This window comes from Ramularia collo-cygni (assembly GCF_900074925.1).
Source record: "Ramularia collo-cygni strain URUG2 genome assembly, contig: RCC_scaffold04, whole genome shotgun sequence".
Lineage (NCBI taxonomy): Eukaryota > Fungi > Ascomycota > Dothideomycetes > Mycosphaerellales > Mycosphaerellaceae > Ramularia > Ramularia collo-cygni.
In genome coordinates this window covers 120,464-135,003 of record NW_019716258.1, presented here as the reverse complement: position 1 = coordinate 135,003, position 14,540 = coordinate 120,464, and the positions used below count along the sequence as shown (strand labels likewise).

General features: G+C 54.3%; 6 protein-coding genes; 1 reads left to right on the top strand and 5 right to left on the bottom strand.

Annotated features, from left to right (window-relative positions):
- Nucleotides 1-608: 608 nt before the first annotated feature.
- RCC_03183 (probable mRNA binding post-transcriptional regulator (Csx1), putative) lies at nt 609-2,017 on the bottom strand (the record flags this gene model as incomplete). XM_023768474.1 has 4 exons in its annotated part: nt 609-611; nt 674-1,574; nt 1,642-1,746; nt 1,797-2,017. The coding sequence occupies 4 exons, from the start codon at nt 2,015-2,017 to the stop codon at nt 609-611; spliced, it is 1,230 nt and encodes a 409-aa protein (XP_023624242.1).
- A 1,489-nt stretch (nt 2,018-3,506) lies between these two features.
- RCC_03182 (multifunctional chaperone (14-3-3 family)) lies at nt 3,507-4,530 on the bottom strand (the record flags this gene model as incomplete). XM_023768473.1 has 5 exons in its annotated part: nt 3,507-3,623; nt 3,677-3,747; nt 3,806-4,047; nt 4,109-4,415; nt 4,470-4,530. 5 exons carry the CDS (start codon nt 4,528-4,530, stop codon nt 3,507-3,509), a joined length of 798 nt encoding a protein of 265 aa, XP_023624241.1.
- Nucleotides 4,531-7,156: 2,626 nt separating this feature from the next.
- On the bottom strand, nt 7,157-11,046 carry RCC_03181 (related to ubiquitin conjugating enzyme; the record flags this gene model as incomplete). XM_023768472.1 has 4 exons in its annotated part: nt 7,157-8,369; nt 8,507-9,435; nt 9,514-9,601; nt 9,710-11,046. 4 exons carry the CDS (start codon nt 11,044-11,046, stop codon nt 7,157-7,159), a joined length of 3,567 nt encoding a protein of 1,188 aa, XP_023624240.1.
- A 707-nt stretch (nt 11,047-11,753) lies between these two features.
- On the top strand, nt 11,754-12,809 carry RCC_03180 (uncharacterized protein; the record flags this gene model as incomplete). Its single annotated transcript, XM_023768471.1, has 1 exon — nt 11,754-12,809. The coding sequence occupies one exon, from the start codon at nt 11,754-11,756 to the stop codon at nt 12,807-12,809; it is 1,056 nt and encodes a 351-aa protein (XP_023624239.1).
- A 1,048-nt stretch (nt 12,810-13,857) lies between these two features.
- On the bottom strand, nt 13,858-14,250 carry RCC_03179 (uncharacterized protein; the record flags this gene model as incomplete). Its single annotated transcript, XM_023768470.1, has 1 exon — nt 13,858-14,250. One exon carries the CDS (start codon nt 14,248-14,250, stop codon nt 13,858-13,860), a length of 393 nt encoding a protein of 130 aa, XP_023624238.1.
- An 81-nt stretch (nt 14,251-14,331) lies between these two features.
- Nucleotides 14,332-14,540, bottom strand: RCC_03178 (uncharacterized protein; the record flags this gene model as incomplete). XM_023768469.1 has 2 exons in its annotated part: nt 14,332-14,363; nt 14,423-14,540. The coding sequence occupies 2 exons, from the start codon at nt 14,538-14,540 to the stop codon at nt 14,332-14,334; spliced, it is 150 nt and encodes a 49-aa protein (XP_023624237.1).

Sequence of the window (14,540 nt, the reverse complement as noted above, 5' to 3'; positions counted from 1 at the left end):
AACGTCAGCAGCTTTCCAAGAGACCAGTTCAGACTCTACGCGGAGTTCGAACAACCCGCCGCACGCTAATGTACACGATGAAGTATAGCGACGCAACAGACGATGAGCAATGGAGGAGGAACGTTGGGATAAGAAAACAATTTTGAAAAGCTGCTGTATCCCGAACCAGGAACATAGAAGACGTCCAGCCCGTCTTCTCGCGAAGACAAAGCCAGCTAAAGCTAATCAGCCATCCTCTTCCGCGCGCCGGGCTGCTGGCCATCTGTTGTACAGAAAGCAAGGCCGCAGGTATGCAGCAAACAAATGGGGATCGTTGGGGGGGTAGATGGTGATGACAGTATCAAGTGTGTCGTTCGTTTCTTTGTGTGTGATGTGGTGCCGCGTGATGTTGGAAAGGAAGGAACTTTTCTGTGCTCCCAGCAGTCTGACCGCCCCTTGTGCCCGTAAAATGAATCGTGCCAAATGATAGAGATCGTTCGTGCTGTCTTCATCGTCGTCCTCGTGGGTCGTCGTAAGAAACGCGCAGTAGTAAAAGGCAGATCGTATAATCCTTCGACCAACTCCCGCTAAAGTCGCAATCTCACTCAAGGCATAAGGACGAAAAGCGCTTACTGCAACGTGTGTTAGCGGATAAGATTGAGATTGAGAGCGGGGTGGGAAAGAGAACGCGTACCTTCATCGGTGCAAAGTTACCGTAGGGATGCTGAGGAGCCATACCCATGGACGGATAGACTGGTGGTGGTGGGGCTGGGCGGTATGGAGTGCCCGCTGGACCAGAGTTGTTCTGCGAACGTCCCCAGCTCAAGCGCACGCGCGAGTTGCCGATTGGGTAACCCTGCATCTGGTTGATAGCCATCTCTGCGGCATGTCGCTGAACGAATTGAACGAAACCGCAGCCCTTGCCGGGGGGAATCTTGACGTAGGTAATCTCGCCAAAGCCCTGGAAGAAAGAACGGAGCTCATCCTCAGTGACGTAGCCGGAGAGACCGCCGACGAAAACGGTGGTATTGTTTGGGTCGGTAAACTGGTTCATCGGCTGAGGAGCACCGTAATAGCCCATTGGTGGAGCACCCATCGAGTACATACCCATGCCAGGGTTGCCTGCTGGGCCACCTGGGCCAGGCTGCATGCCGCCCATGGGTGGGCCACCGGCGCCGCTCTTGTTCTTGGGAGTCGCGGTGGAGATGCGCATCGGTCGGTTGCCGCAGTAGACGCCCTGCATCTCGTGCAGAGCCTTCTGCTGGTCGCTCTCGTCGGCGAATCGCACGAACCCGTAGCCGCGCGACATGCCACTGATGGGATCTGACATGATCTTGGCAGACTTGCACGAGGTGTATTTGCCCTGGAAGAGCGACATGAGGACGTACTCATTCACCTCCGGGCCAAGATCGCCCACGAAGATAGAAAACTCCGGCCCGCGATCGTCACGGCTGCGGTCGGCCAAACCACCGCCGGAAGCCCAGTTGAGCTTGAACTGGCGATTCGAGTTGGGAATCACCTGTCCGTTGAGTTGGAGGGCACGAGTGGCCTGGTCTGGGTTTTCAAAATCGACGAAGCAGTATCCGGCGTTGCTTCTGTAAAAGTTAAAACTGTCTTTGGGTGCGACTCAAGTCGAAAGAGCTGAATGGGGAGACTGCTTACCCAGAGAACTTGTCCCGGATCATTTTTACATTGACTTGGTAGCCGATGCCAAACCATACGCTGCGCACGAAGTTCTCATCGATCCATGGCTCCAGCTCGCCCATCCTGTCGAGTCTTAGTCTCATGTATCCGCTCGCCCGAATTGCAGTACTTACCAAAGCGTCGTCTTTTGATCGCCGCCTGGCTGTGGGCCGCCTGGACCAGGTGCCGCGCCTTGAGGAACGCCCTGGAACTGGCCTTGCTGCTGAGAGGGATCCATCTGCTGGCCCATGGACTGCGGCTGTTGGGATGCGCCGGGAGCTGCGCCGAATCCACCTTGCTCTTCGCCACCTTGCTGAGGGGGCTGCGCGCCGCCTTCAAAGTTGGGGAAACTCATGGTGTTGATTGTGGATGTAGTGGAGGCCGAGGCGCAGTGGTAGAATAAGTTGTTGGAGAGGGCGTCGCGTGAAGCTGCTTAGTAACGGAGTTTGCTGGTGCCTGTGGCGGCGACGGTGTCAGTGAGGCACGGAAGTGAAGTGAATGCGCGCGCAGCCGCGGTGGAGTGACTAACCCGCGAGGTGCAATAAGTATGCTGTGCGGCCGTGACTCGTGAGGGCGAAGGGAGAGCGAGTGCTGCGCCGGAGGCTGTGGAAGTCTTCGGGAATTCGCACGTGAAGGTCGCTACGAAATGAACAAGGCACGCGAGGCCAGGTGAAGTAGTATCGGAATTCGTGGGAACTCTGAGAAATGCGTCAGCCGGACAGATCGCAAGCAAGGCGGCGGGACGGAGGGAGGATTTGCGATGCGCCGCGCTGTCCCAATAACCTGGATGAATTTGAAGCGGCCAGACGTGCTGTCAATGTCCTGGACAAGGATCCGCGAGCGCGGCGACCTTCACTGCGACTGCTCGCGCGGCGCACTCCGGATGCCCGCAGGGGGGGATGCAGACTCACCAGAACGGAAGGACGACGCCGCGAAAACACCTGCTGCCCGCGAAACTGACGCACAAGGGGATGAATTCGATGCTGAGAGGGTGTGGTGGTCGGTTCAAGCAAGACTCGAGGAACGACGCAGGTGGGGGAAGAGGCCGGGAGGGCAAAACTCTCTTACTAAACTCTCAAGACAAGCACCCGCACAATGCTGTGGTTGAAGGGGAGAAACGCTTCCGCTGATGAGACCGTTAATTACTGAGCAACGACCGCTGCCGTGACTCGAGTATCGCGCCAGGGCGTACCCGTACGCTCCATTCCAGCATCGCGGCGCACCATGTCGTCAATTTTGTCCGGGAATCATGGCAACGCTTCCCGCCCAACCAGGACGTAGTAACGTGGCCCCTCGACCTCGAGAGAGTTGCGGTCCCGCAAAATAGGCAAACGCAGAATCGTCAGCACCCGCAGCATGTGAAGTCTTTCTTTATCGTTTGAACAGCCGGCACCGACGGCTTGGTATGATGCAGTGCAGGGAACTGCAGCGGGAAGCAAGTGCCGTGATATCAGCTAAGCTTCCATCACCTATATCTGCTGATTGCTGCTGATTGCTGCTGCTGCTCGCTGCTGCCCAAAGTCACCGGGTTGCCAGCGACAGGCGAGTCACGCAGCGACCTGCAAAGCTGCGAGGTGATGATTTTACGCGCAGTGCTTCAACTTGAGCACACAAAACGTTAGTGAAGCGAGGGTGATAACATGGTGACTTTCAGGATTTTTGTTTGATGTCAAGGTCTGTAGGCATAAAGAGCTACCGTCCGTCGTGATGCATGTCCTCTCCCATCGCCGCCTCCGACCTCTACGCCCAAAGAGTAAAGGAAACAATCCTCCGCCTCCAGCTAAGTAGGTGCTCTCTGCACTTCGCTAGGCCTTTGGTGTACCGAGGATGATTGGTGTATGAAACTACTGTGCGGGCTTGGTGTCCTCTGCAGCTGGTACGTCGGAGGTGTCCTTGGACTCGCCCTCGGTTGCAGCGGCTGGCTCACCGGATGGCTCGGCCTCGGACGATGTCCAGAGAGTCTGCGATGGCATGTTAGCGAGTGTGGACGTAAGGAGCGTGGGAATTCACATACCAGGTTGTCACGGAGGAGCTGCATGATGAGGGTGGAGTCCTTGTAGCTCTCTTCGGAGAGAGTGTCGAGCTCTGAAAAGCAGTCAGCATCGACGATCCTCCTCGCCCGATTGCTCAATGAATCACGAACCAGCGATAGCCTCATCGAAAGAGGTCTTGGCCATCTGGCAAGCCTTGTCTGGAGAGTTGAGGATCTCGTAGTAAAAGACCGAGAAGTTCAAGGCAAGGCCGAGGCGGATGGGGTGAGTGGGCGCGAGATCGGTACCGGCGACTTCGGTGGCAGCCTGGTACGCTTGGAGAGACTTGTCGGCAGACTCCTTACGCTTGTCGCCCATAGCGAACTCGGCGAGGTAGCGGTGGTAGTCTCCCTTCCTAGAAAAGCATCGCCATCAGCTTGCATCCTCGCATTTCACAATGGTATCTGCACACGTACATCTTGTGATAGAAGACCTTCGACTCGCCACTCTGCGCGGAGGGGATCAAGTGCTTGTCCAGAACCTCGAGGATGTCCTCGCAGATCTTCGCAAGCTCGGCCTCAATCTTCTGGCGGTACTCCTTGATGAGGGTAACCTGCTGCTCGTTGCCCTTGCTCTCCTCCTTCTGCTCTATAGAAGTCACAATGCGCCAAGAAGCACGACGGGCACCGATGACGTTCTTGTAGGCGACTGAGAGCAAATTCCGCTCCTCAACGGAAAGCTCCTGGTCAGCCGAGGCGACAGCCTTCATGTTCTCGACCATTTCTGAGGGCGGTCAGCGTGACGAAGCGCGGGGAGCGGGCGATGGGCACGACATACCCTCATAGCGCTCGGCCTGCTCAGCGAGCTTGGCGAGGTAGACGGAGTCTTCGTAACCCATTGTGGCGGTCAGGTGCGTTCAGGAATCTGCCGCAGAGCGAATCAGTTGGTGGTTTTGAAGAAGTGTGCAGTGTGCGTGGGGTGGGTTTGGAAGCGAAAAATGCGACTGGAACAACGCGTGCGCAGCTGATTGCATTGAGGTCCGCAGGCGAGGTAAGGCAAGCAGTCGATCTCGTGGCTCTGGGAATTGGAAGCCGCACTACAGCAATCGCTATGCAATTGCGACAGGTGCCGCCGGGAGGGCAGGAGCGTCTTTGCCTCTGTGCCTCGAGCCCTCGCCGCCGCCGTCTCGCGCAACATGCCGACCACGCCGCCGCTGTCGCGCTGCTTTTGCCCACGGCATCTGCCTCCTTGTGCTCGGCCTCCTCGTTTCATACAAACAGCGATTGCGTGATTCGCGGGGTGGTGATGAGTGCCGTTCGTCGCACACTTGCAAAGCAGAAATGAGAGCACTCACTGTTTGAAAGAGGTTCTGGTTGCTCGGAAATGGGCGTCGTCGATGGTGTCAAGCAGGGTGGGTGAAGTGGGAGGGGATTGATGGCGGAGAGATAGTTCTAGTTCTAGGGTGTGCAAAAGGTTCAATCATGGACAAATCGTGGCTGGATGACCAACGACGATCGCAAGCATTCAGCTCGCTTTCTCGTTGGAWCCACTAATTGGCATTGTACACGCGCATCCCGACCGCTAATGTTACTCTCCTCCCATGCTATAATCACCAGGCGTGCCTGCTCGCTCGCATCTTTTCGCGAGTCGCATTCGATCATCTCTTGATACACGTTAATTTCGGAGCCTCAGAAACGGCAAACCAATCAGCCTCAACCATCACACGTCATCTGTCTCCTGAGTCAAACCACCAAACGCACGGCATGATGAGGGCGAATAATTCGAGACCAAGGATCAAAGTTCGCGTTGCATGGATATGTGAAACACCGCGCGCAAGGCACATACGGTAGGTAGCCATCCATCGGCTTGGTGGGACATCGACTCTATTGCACTGAGCCCTCAATCGTTGTTATCCTCAAACATCAGCCTTCGCCCATTCCATCGCCTAATATCCCTTCACATCGACAGGTAGATTCAATTGGGTCAATGGGAAGGTGTACGTTGCTTGCAAAACTCATGGCTCGTCCACTGGCCCAATAATGATCTGCGTCGCGTCACGACCCCACTGAGGATTGTTCATCCCATCATTCCAATTCTGCACCTCGATGACTATACATCCAAACTTCTTCGACACGCGTGGTCGCAAACCATCGTCAAAGAAGCCCTACGTTTCTTTGACGGCAAACGTTCCGCTATCACAGGACGGGAGATTAGCGATAGCTGCACGCTTATCCGGATATGACTCACTTCATGATATTGCAGGTGTATACTTGCAGAGCCTACTGGTCCGTGTATACGTCGAGTTGAATTCCGGAGAACGAGCTGGCCAGAGTCGCCGCGGCTGAATGCCAGACAAGCTGGGTGTTCCGGTCAGCAAGAAAGCAATTGACGTATCCTATGAATCCGGTTCCACAGCTTCCTAGTAAAGCTGGAGATGAGAAACCACTCCTTATATGTCTTGGCTTCGTCCAGTCATGCCCACCATGCTTTTCGTTCTTCAGAATCTTGCCAGTCGGGATCTGGATCCCATCAGTATCTATACGGCGTTTTGCATAAGGCGCGCGGAAAGTATGGTTCAGCACCTGTGGCGTTGAGGGATTCTGGTAGCCGTCTGGGTTCCCACAGCCGTGCGAAGTCAGCATAATTGGAGACTTCTTCGTCGTGGCGATCGCGCCCATCCTAAGGTGCCATTGGTGCAGGGTGAGAGTATCTGATGAAAGAACCGTATAGGTCGGCAGTGTGCACCACGAAAACACCCTTGACTTTGGAAGATGCTCATCGCCAGGGAAGCTTTCMTTGCCGTCTGGGACAAGCGAGAACAGGAGGCATATTAATTGCGAATGAGCCGACGGAATGAGCATGCATCAACGAACCGTCGTTGAATCTGACGTGAGCTTCTAGTGTCCAGTTTCGATAAACCCATCCATCAGAACCTACATAGACTGTGTTCAGCCCTCCATGTTCGTCCGCATCACCCCTATAGGTCTCGCCGTCAATCATAAAGCTCGAATTCTTGATACGATCAGCATATCGTCCGGGTATACCATCAAGTGTGGGTAGAGCTTGGACACGCCGTGGTGAGAAGCGTTATCGAAGCCCAGCACAACCTCTCCCTCAACGCCATTTATGTCGGCGATGAAGAGATTCGTAATGGATGTACACGGATTCCCTCCGCTTTGACCTCATTCCTCCCATTTGTTAGGCACCTTTGAACCATTGCTGATCGCATGCACGGCGCTGAGAAGCTCAAAAGTAGCTATGGAAGTGAACAACAATTGCAAAACCATCGCTCATTCAATCAAAGGATGATATGGGAGATATGGAAGAGGACGAAACAATTAGATATGCATCCGTTCCGCATTGGCACTTATTAACAATCCGCATAATCGACATGGAACGTAAGTGTGTCCACAAAACCGGTCTTTTCGTAATATCGTAAGCTCAATCTAGCAGTTTGCAAGCCCTCTTCCTAGATGAGAGCCGCCCGAACGCCTCGCTAAGAAAGTAGCGCAAATTCGCCAGCATCAGATCTGACGATTCGCGTAGGCCATCTCCTTGAAACCTGGGGGAACAGTCCAACCATGCGTCTGGCATGCCCGCAGATATCCCTCGGCAGCCTCCATAGTACCATAATCACCCCCGTGTGCTCCAGAGAGATCCAAACGAGCGTACGGCTCAGACGCAATCGCCAAGCGGACCTGCATGAGGACAGATTCCATCGACGAGACACTGGACCATCCCGTATTAGTGAGCAGTTCCATACACATGGCTCCCCCCATCACAATGTGACCGCCGCCTCCCTGCATGAGAGACAGACATCGTGGGCGGATCACCCGCACGTATGGTGGTGTGAATGGAAAATCCTTGTTGAAATTCACCTCCAGCACGATGCTGGTAATCTTCCGCTTCTTCATGTCTTCGGAGAGAGGAAGCTTCTTGCCGTTGAGTTCAAATGTGTGGAAGGAATGAAGCTCCACGATCCACTGGTAGACGTTCTCAATCTTGTCAATGTCGATGTACCAGCCCAGCTCGACGATCGGTGTTGCACGTTGGACCTTTTGCAAGCTTTGTAGCTCCTTCATGAGGCGTTTCGTCGTCGCAGACTGTGCGTAAGTAGGCACTGGCATCACTGGGAGCTTTGCAAAGTCAAGCGACCCCGGAACGAAGTCGGTGGCTGTGTCAGTTTTCTTCGGCTTCTCTGCCGGCGCCTCCTTCTGAGCAAAAGGGGCTGGCTCGTCTGGCTCGTCAAACAGAACCTCCAAATCATCCACATCCGTCACAGCGCTCGCACAGTCGTCATCATCGTCAAGAACGACCGGGTTACTCTGGCCGCCGTAGACCTTCAGTTTCTTCTGAGGACGCGGCTTGTTAGGCGCGCTTCCCTTCGAATCAACGACTTGAGCTGCTTTTCCAGTTTTGATGGCCGTGGCAGGAATCACAATTTTCTCTCCACTCATACCATGAGGCGTGCGGCTCGGATCCTGTGGGTGAGCGTGCGCTGGCCTGACCTCCACGTCAGGGATCTTCAGAGTCTCCTCTGTTGGACTAACCTGAACAAACAGGTAGCGGGTCTGGATCCAATCTAGTTGCTTTACAACGAGATGTGGAGCACTGCTTGTGTACTCCTGGGGTGCATTGACAATCTCGTTCAGCGCCATAGCCGCGCTGATATTCAAGACGCTGCTTGKCCAAGTTCCTTGACGGGGTCCGCCACTCGCAACAGCACCGTAGTTGTGCCTAAAAAAAGTTAGCAATGATAAAATCGGTCTTTCAGGGGTGGTGATCTTCTGTATGCGCACGACAGCCTATCGACTGGTWCGGCTCTCGCTTTCTACCGTGAGACCGCAACTTCCGCACCACCACAGGTCACTTACATGTTCGAATATCCCAGCGATGTCGCCGCTTCTTGCGAATGGTAGACGCCATGGCCAAACGCCCGTCCGTGAGCCGTTTCGTTAAAGTTCAAACCCTCTCGGATAATCATGTGCCAGTTAGCGAGCGGGGAGCCATGCCACGCAAAGAGGGTTGGGAACTTGAGGCTGAGACGCTGCTCGGTCTCGCGTACTTCGGTGATAAAACGTTGTTCCTTGTCAGGGGCTCCCATAGCGAACCGGAACTGCATTTGACCTTTCATGCCGAACACTCGATCCTGCTGCCTGCTCGGAGCAGCTGCACCAGCTAGATCACCATCCACTTGCATGATGCAAGATCTGTTACTTGCAATTATCCAGCGAAGCAAGCTCAATGCGTGTGGTTGGATACGCGCGACCCAATTGGAAAGATCTGCTGGATGTCTAGTAGACAAATAGTCTCGCATAGCCATTACATTCGGGAGGGTGTCCAGAAGCCTGCAAATGGCAATGCACTTGTCACCTTGATCGAGCTCGGCAAAGTTTTGCTCATAGGCCTGGAACTTTGCCGGCACACAGTGCGAAGAGGCCGGGCTAGCCGGTCGGGTAGCTGCTGGAGTCTGCGGATCGACCGTGGCTCGTTGTTGCTTGACCAGAACAGGCTGATCAATAGTGATCGTTGGAAAGAATGCGGTTTCAACAACGCGACAATGAAGATCCATGCCCTTTTTGGCCTCGCTTGTGAGTACAATCCAAGTTCCGCGTCGCACAGGGCAACCAGCGGACTTGTCGAAGATGAGCTCAAGGGTTTTTTGATCGAAGCCWACGTGATAAGTAGGCAAGTCCTTCTTGACAGTGGGAGCAGCGGGTGGTGGCACGGGTCCATAGGCCGCTCGGTATTGTGCCGTCAGTGGGTCCAAGATGTTGTAGGCGGCTAAGTCGATGGGAGGTACCTATGTGTAAGTTAGGGATGACTCGGCAGCTTCACAAAAGACGAGAGGGCTTTGGAGGCACGCTGGCCGAATACTCACCATAAGGTCAAGACCGTCCGGAAAAGTCCTGAGCTTGCGCGCGGCAGCGCTGTTGTAGCAGAAGGAGACCAGGAGATCAACGACGTACCTAGACAACCAATTAGCGCTTTCTCTCTGTGGTGCTCTCGGGTTCAGTGCGGCTCTCGCACTGTCAGGGACCTGTTTTTGGTTAAAGAGAACGACGAGGAATACGTACGGCTGTGCCATAACCTCGTGCTCAATGCTTGGACCAAAACCAAGCGACAGGAGTTGAAAGAGGCAAAGGCCACGATCACAGACATATGGCTTAATAGCCTCCACGTCGTTATCGAGCTTTTGATGGCAGACGAGACAAAATTCGGTACAGCGTGCGAAATGGCGCAGCGTGAACTGCATAGCAAGTAGAGGGAAAGAATATGACTTTTTGTCGGGAGTGCTGTAGTGGTCCGCATTAACAATGTGCGGCAGTGCGTTGTTCGGACACTCTGGCACAAAGAATTCTGCCGGGATGTCGTTCTGATCTTTCCCACCAGCGCTGGCCATCTGCTGGTACCAACCCTCTGCGCCCTGCCAGTCCATCCCACTGCTACGGAAGCACAGTATAGGCACAAGACGCTCCTGAAGCATTTTTGCGAGGGGCTTCGAGATGAAAGTATCGCGGAGAGAGGTTTCAGGGTTCGCGGCGTGCTGATYTTTGCCGGGACCGTCCTCGCGCACGATGCTGAAGGCTTTGATGGCGTCCTGTAGTGTGGGCTTGTAACGCTTACAAGTAACCACCCGCATGCCCAAGTTTGATGAGAGATGGTGACTGTTGATTCTTTGGAAGTTCTCGTTGGTCTTGTAGCCATTCGGGTACTGGATGATGAGGATAAGGTAACTGTTTGGCTCGACCTGCCATGCCTGCATTGCTTCGTCGGAGATACCGAGCTTGGCGACGCGCACTGAGATAGTCACGTAGGCATTCCCACCGTCGAGAAGATCACCCAGATAGCCAACCTTAAAGCCGGCTTCCTTCGCGGCACGCAAGTCCGATCGAATGCGCTGTCGATACTCTCGGGTCGAGGTTGACGATCCATTGGTCGACGGGCCCTCCGCTGCCACCGAAGCACCATTAACTGGCATGGAGATTGCGAAGTCTTCGTGGTCAGAATCGTAGACGTAATTGTCATCGTCGCTTTCAGACTGCTCGGAGTCCTCGTGCTGGAGATCCTGCATCTGTGAGTCGCCGTCCTTGTCCACCCTCCGGGAGAGTGCGGCGGAGACAATGTCCAGTAGCTCGAAGACGGTCTTCCGATCCTTCTCGCGCACATCCTGAACTGCATTGGAGATGGCTTGGGATGTGTTGTCGCCGCAAAAAAGCATGTACTCGTGGGTCTTGGGGTATGCGGACAGATCTGTCACCATGGCCGTAACTGTGACCGCGGATCCGAGAGCGTCGGTGAAAATGAAGTCGAACATGCCATCATCCTCGCCGGGCTTGACATCTGTGATGCCTGGCGGCAGGGCTCCCGCGCTGGCTGTGGCCAGGTCGGCCATGTATTGTCGGCGAGGCATCGCGAAGGCGCGGTCCTCGCGACGACGGACTTGTTGAACGAGTGTGTTGTGTGGTATGGAATTCGAATTCGAGATGAAGATTGCGGGAAGCCGAGATGAAGATTGTCAGAGTGGTAGAGTTTATTGAGTGACAGCGGTTGACATGTCGGAAAGGTAAGGTGCGGCACGGTCAGAAATCCGGAGTGGAGCAGTCGGGTGCCTAATAGTGAGCTCCTCTGCGGTGAATGATTGCTGAATGTTGAAAGAGCAAGAAAGGAAGATGCGAGGCGCGCAGGACGCGATTGTGAGACCTACGAAGACGGGCGAAGTTGCTGTTGTGTTGCCTGTCGCTTGTTGCTTCTGGTGGTTGTAGAAAGGCGGGACACAATGAGAAAGTCAGAGTTGCCTACGAAGTGATTGTGCACGTGTTGGGAGAAGGCAATGTGTGATGATGAAGGATCAGTCACGATTACCGCCCAGCTAAATGGTCGGAAGTTCGTGTTGGAAGAGTAAGGCAGGTGAACGCAGCCTGAGGTGTGCCCTTGGCCTGGGCGGAGGCAGCAGAACTTTTAGCTTCGAACTCGAAGTTGGACCAAGCCCGGAATGGAATGTATTGAAGGTAACCCTGCATTATTCTACACATTGCCAGCAGGCAGGCACCTCAGTGCACTCCCACCCTTTCTCTATCTCTCTCCAGGGCTCTCACACTCCGAGAAGAGGAATTCGCCATGGCGACGGCATCGACGACGACAACGAAACCGTCACCCCACAAGATCGAGCCGCGTTCCACACATGTCTCCGACAGTAGCATTCAGCCATTCCTGCAGCTCGATTTCGACCCAGCAGACTACCTTAACACCGCGCTCCCGACCCTGTCAACCTCCTCTACTCCGATCAGAGGAGTGCAAGCTGTCCCTTTGGCCGATTTGTCTGCCCAGCTGCAGACGCTGCTGTCGCAACTCAATGTTCAGACTTCGAGGCTTKCCAACTCTTTGACGCAGCTCRCGGATGAGATTATACGGAGCGGCAGTCGACTGGCCTACGAGGTGGAAGTACTTAGAGGAGAGACTCTGGGACTCACTGATACGTTGGAGAACGAGCTGAAAAAAGACATTGAAGCACTCGCGCCACGGAGCGTGGACGACGCACATCGGAACGCTCGTAGGGGAGTGGCAGCTGAGGATAGCCACCACGTCGGAGGCGCTACGGCGAACATAGTGGATGATACTGCCGCACCGGAGCCCGAGTTCTTAGATCGGCTGCGCACATTGAGTACAGTTCGTGGGCGTTTGGAAGCGGTCATCAAGACGTTCGGCTCTGCGATGCAGTGGCCCATCGCTCCGTCCGAGTTGTCATTGACGTCGTCGCTGATATCCGTCTCCGCGCCAGAAAGCGGTGAGGACAACCGGAGCCGCGAAGAGAAGGGCAAGGAATTTGCGGACAGCCTTCGCAGCGAGATCAATGCCCTCCTTTCAACCGGCTCCGAGGGTCTAGAAGCGGCCAATGCGCGAGTCGATGAACTGCGGGCACTGGCAGATGTTTGGAAAGGCACGGCAGAAGAAAAAGCGCGTCTCAAGCTCGTCGATTCTCTGCAGAAACTCGTTGACAGCAAGGAGAGAACTGTTGGCAGAACCAACGGCCCCAATACGAGGAGGCCCGGAGTGTCGCCTGCGCGCGGCTATGATTTGAGGTATGGAAACGCTAATTCCTCGCAGCTGACCAGCGAGGGTGGAAGCGGATACGGTTTCCTGCACAACCTAAGGAACCAAATGTACGTCGACTGAACGAGCGACGTGATCCTGAACGAGCGATGTCGGCAGATTTGTTGCACGCATATTGAGACCGCTTGACACAATCAGGCCCTTCGCTGGCATTCGAGACAACGCGCTGCTACACTACCCAAGACTGATGTCTGTAAATTGACCCGCCCCTCAGTTGCACCTATCCCAGAACGGGCTCGCAAACGGAAGTAGGTAGCTCCAGGACTTCGCCTCATACCCTTTTCTCTTACATCTACTATCTACTTGGCGACATTTCAGTCCATGTAGGTGCTACGAAAGTTTGCCCGGAAAGATCGACACAGGCCTGCTGTTGGCCAAAGCAAATAGAGCTTATAGATAGTAGTTTGGGTCCTCTGCAACGGCACCAACGGCAGCTTGTCCACCAGGTCTTTAAAGAGGCTCCCGTGAGACAGCCTCTGAGGCGCAGAGAGCAATCCTCATGTCACTTCCAAGTTGGGTGCTGATGTGGTGGTAAAAGTTACAAAGATGCTTCATTGGACTTCTCGGKCGTTTCAGCTCAGAAGACTTCTATGGCGCGAATACTTGCATTTTGATTCGCGAGGAGACACACACGACAATGAACATACTGCTTCGAGCAATTCGAACCGACCGCCCAATTGCACAACCATGGCAACATCGGCCACCACAAAGATTGCAGCCTTCGAAACGGCAAAATGAGCGACATTCTGCATTCTTCTGCTGTATGGCTCGCATTGTGGATAATTTAAAGAGATGCCAGTCCCACCTTAGGTTGTTTATCAAGGAGTATTAGCAGTCCGAATGTCCGCAAGAATTTTGTCTGCGCCTAGGTCAATCATCCGCTTAGCGAGCTCATCTACGATGGCCTCTGCCTCCTCCAGGGTGCTAGCGAATGCTTGTATGCTCGATTCGACAATTTCCTTGCCATCTATGCTGAGGACCTGGGCTCTTAGGCATAGCGAACGGCCGTCTTCCCAACTGCTGGCCACACCAATAGGAGCACTGCAGCCGCCTTCGAGCGTCTTGAGTAGACTCTTCTCTGCTGTACATGCCAGAGTGGTTGGAAGATGAGTCAGGGTATCCAGCAGAGAGACCATTTCTGTGTCACCCTTCCGGATTTCAAGACCGAGTGCACCCTGACCAGGCCATAGAGCATGCCATCCTCGCTGTTGAGGTATTGGCTAATGCGAGGTTCCAAGTCAATGCGCTTGAGACCAGCAGCGGCAAGAAGCAAGCAGTCATATCGAGTGTCATTGTCGAGTTTTCGGAGCCGTGCGTTGAGGTTTCCGCGGATGTCGGCACATTTGAGTTGGGGGTATAAGTGTGCGATCTGGGCTTTTCGTCGAACAGAAGATGTGCCAACAGTTGATCCTGCTGGCAGTTGCTGAAGTGACTGAAAAGGAGAGTCGGTCCTCATAACCACGACATCCCGCGGATCCYCTCGCTTACAGATCGTACTGAACATGCTACAGTAGATCATCAATGAGTGTGCGTCTTTGAGGGCCGCCAAACTCCAGGGTCCTTTTTTGAGACAATACATACATGCTTACCATGATTGGGGAAGGGATGCGGGCATGTCTTCGGAGAGTCAGAACACATGGCAAATATACAGGTGCCGTGCTTGCAGGATGTACTACCTTTAAGACAATGTACAATAACATCGAGCTTCTTTTCTGCCAGCCAGCAACTGCTCCAGCTCCGCCGTCCAGATACTTTTGGAGTTGAAATCCTGGTAGGCCTTGATTTGATTCTCAT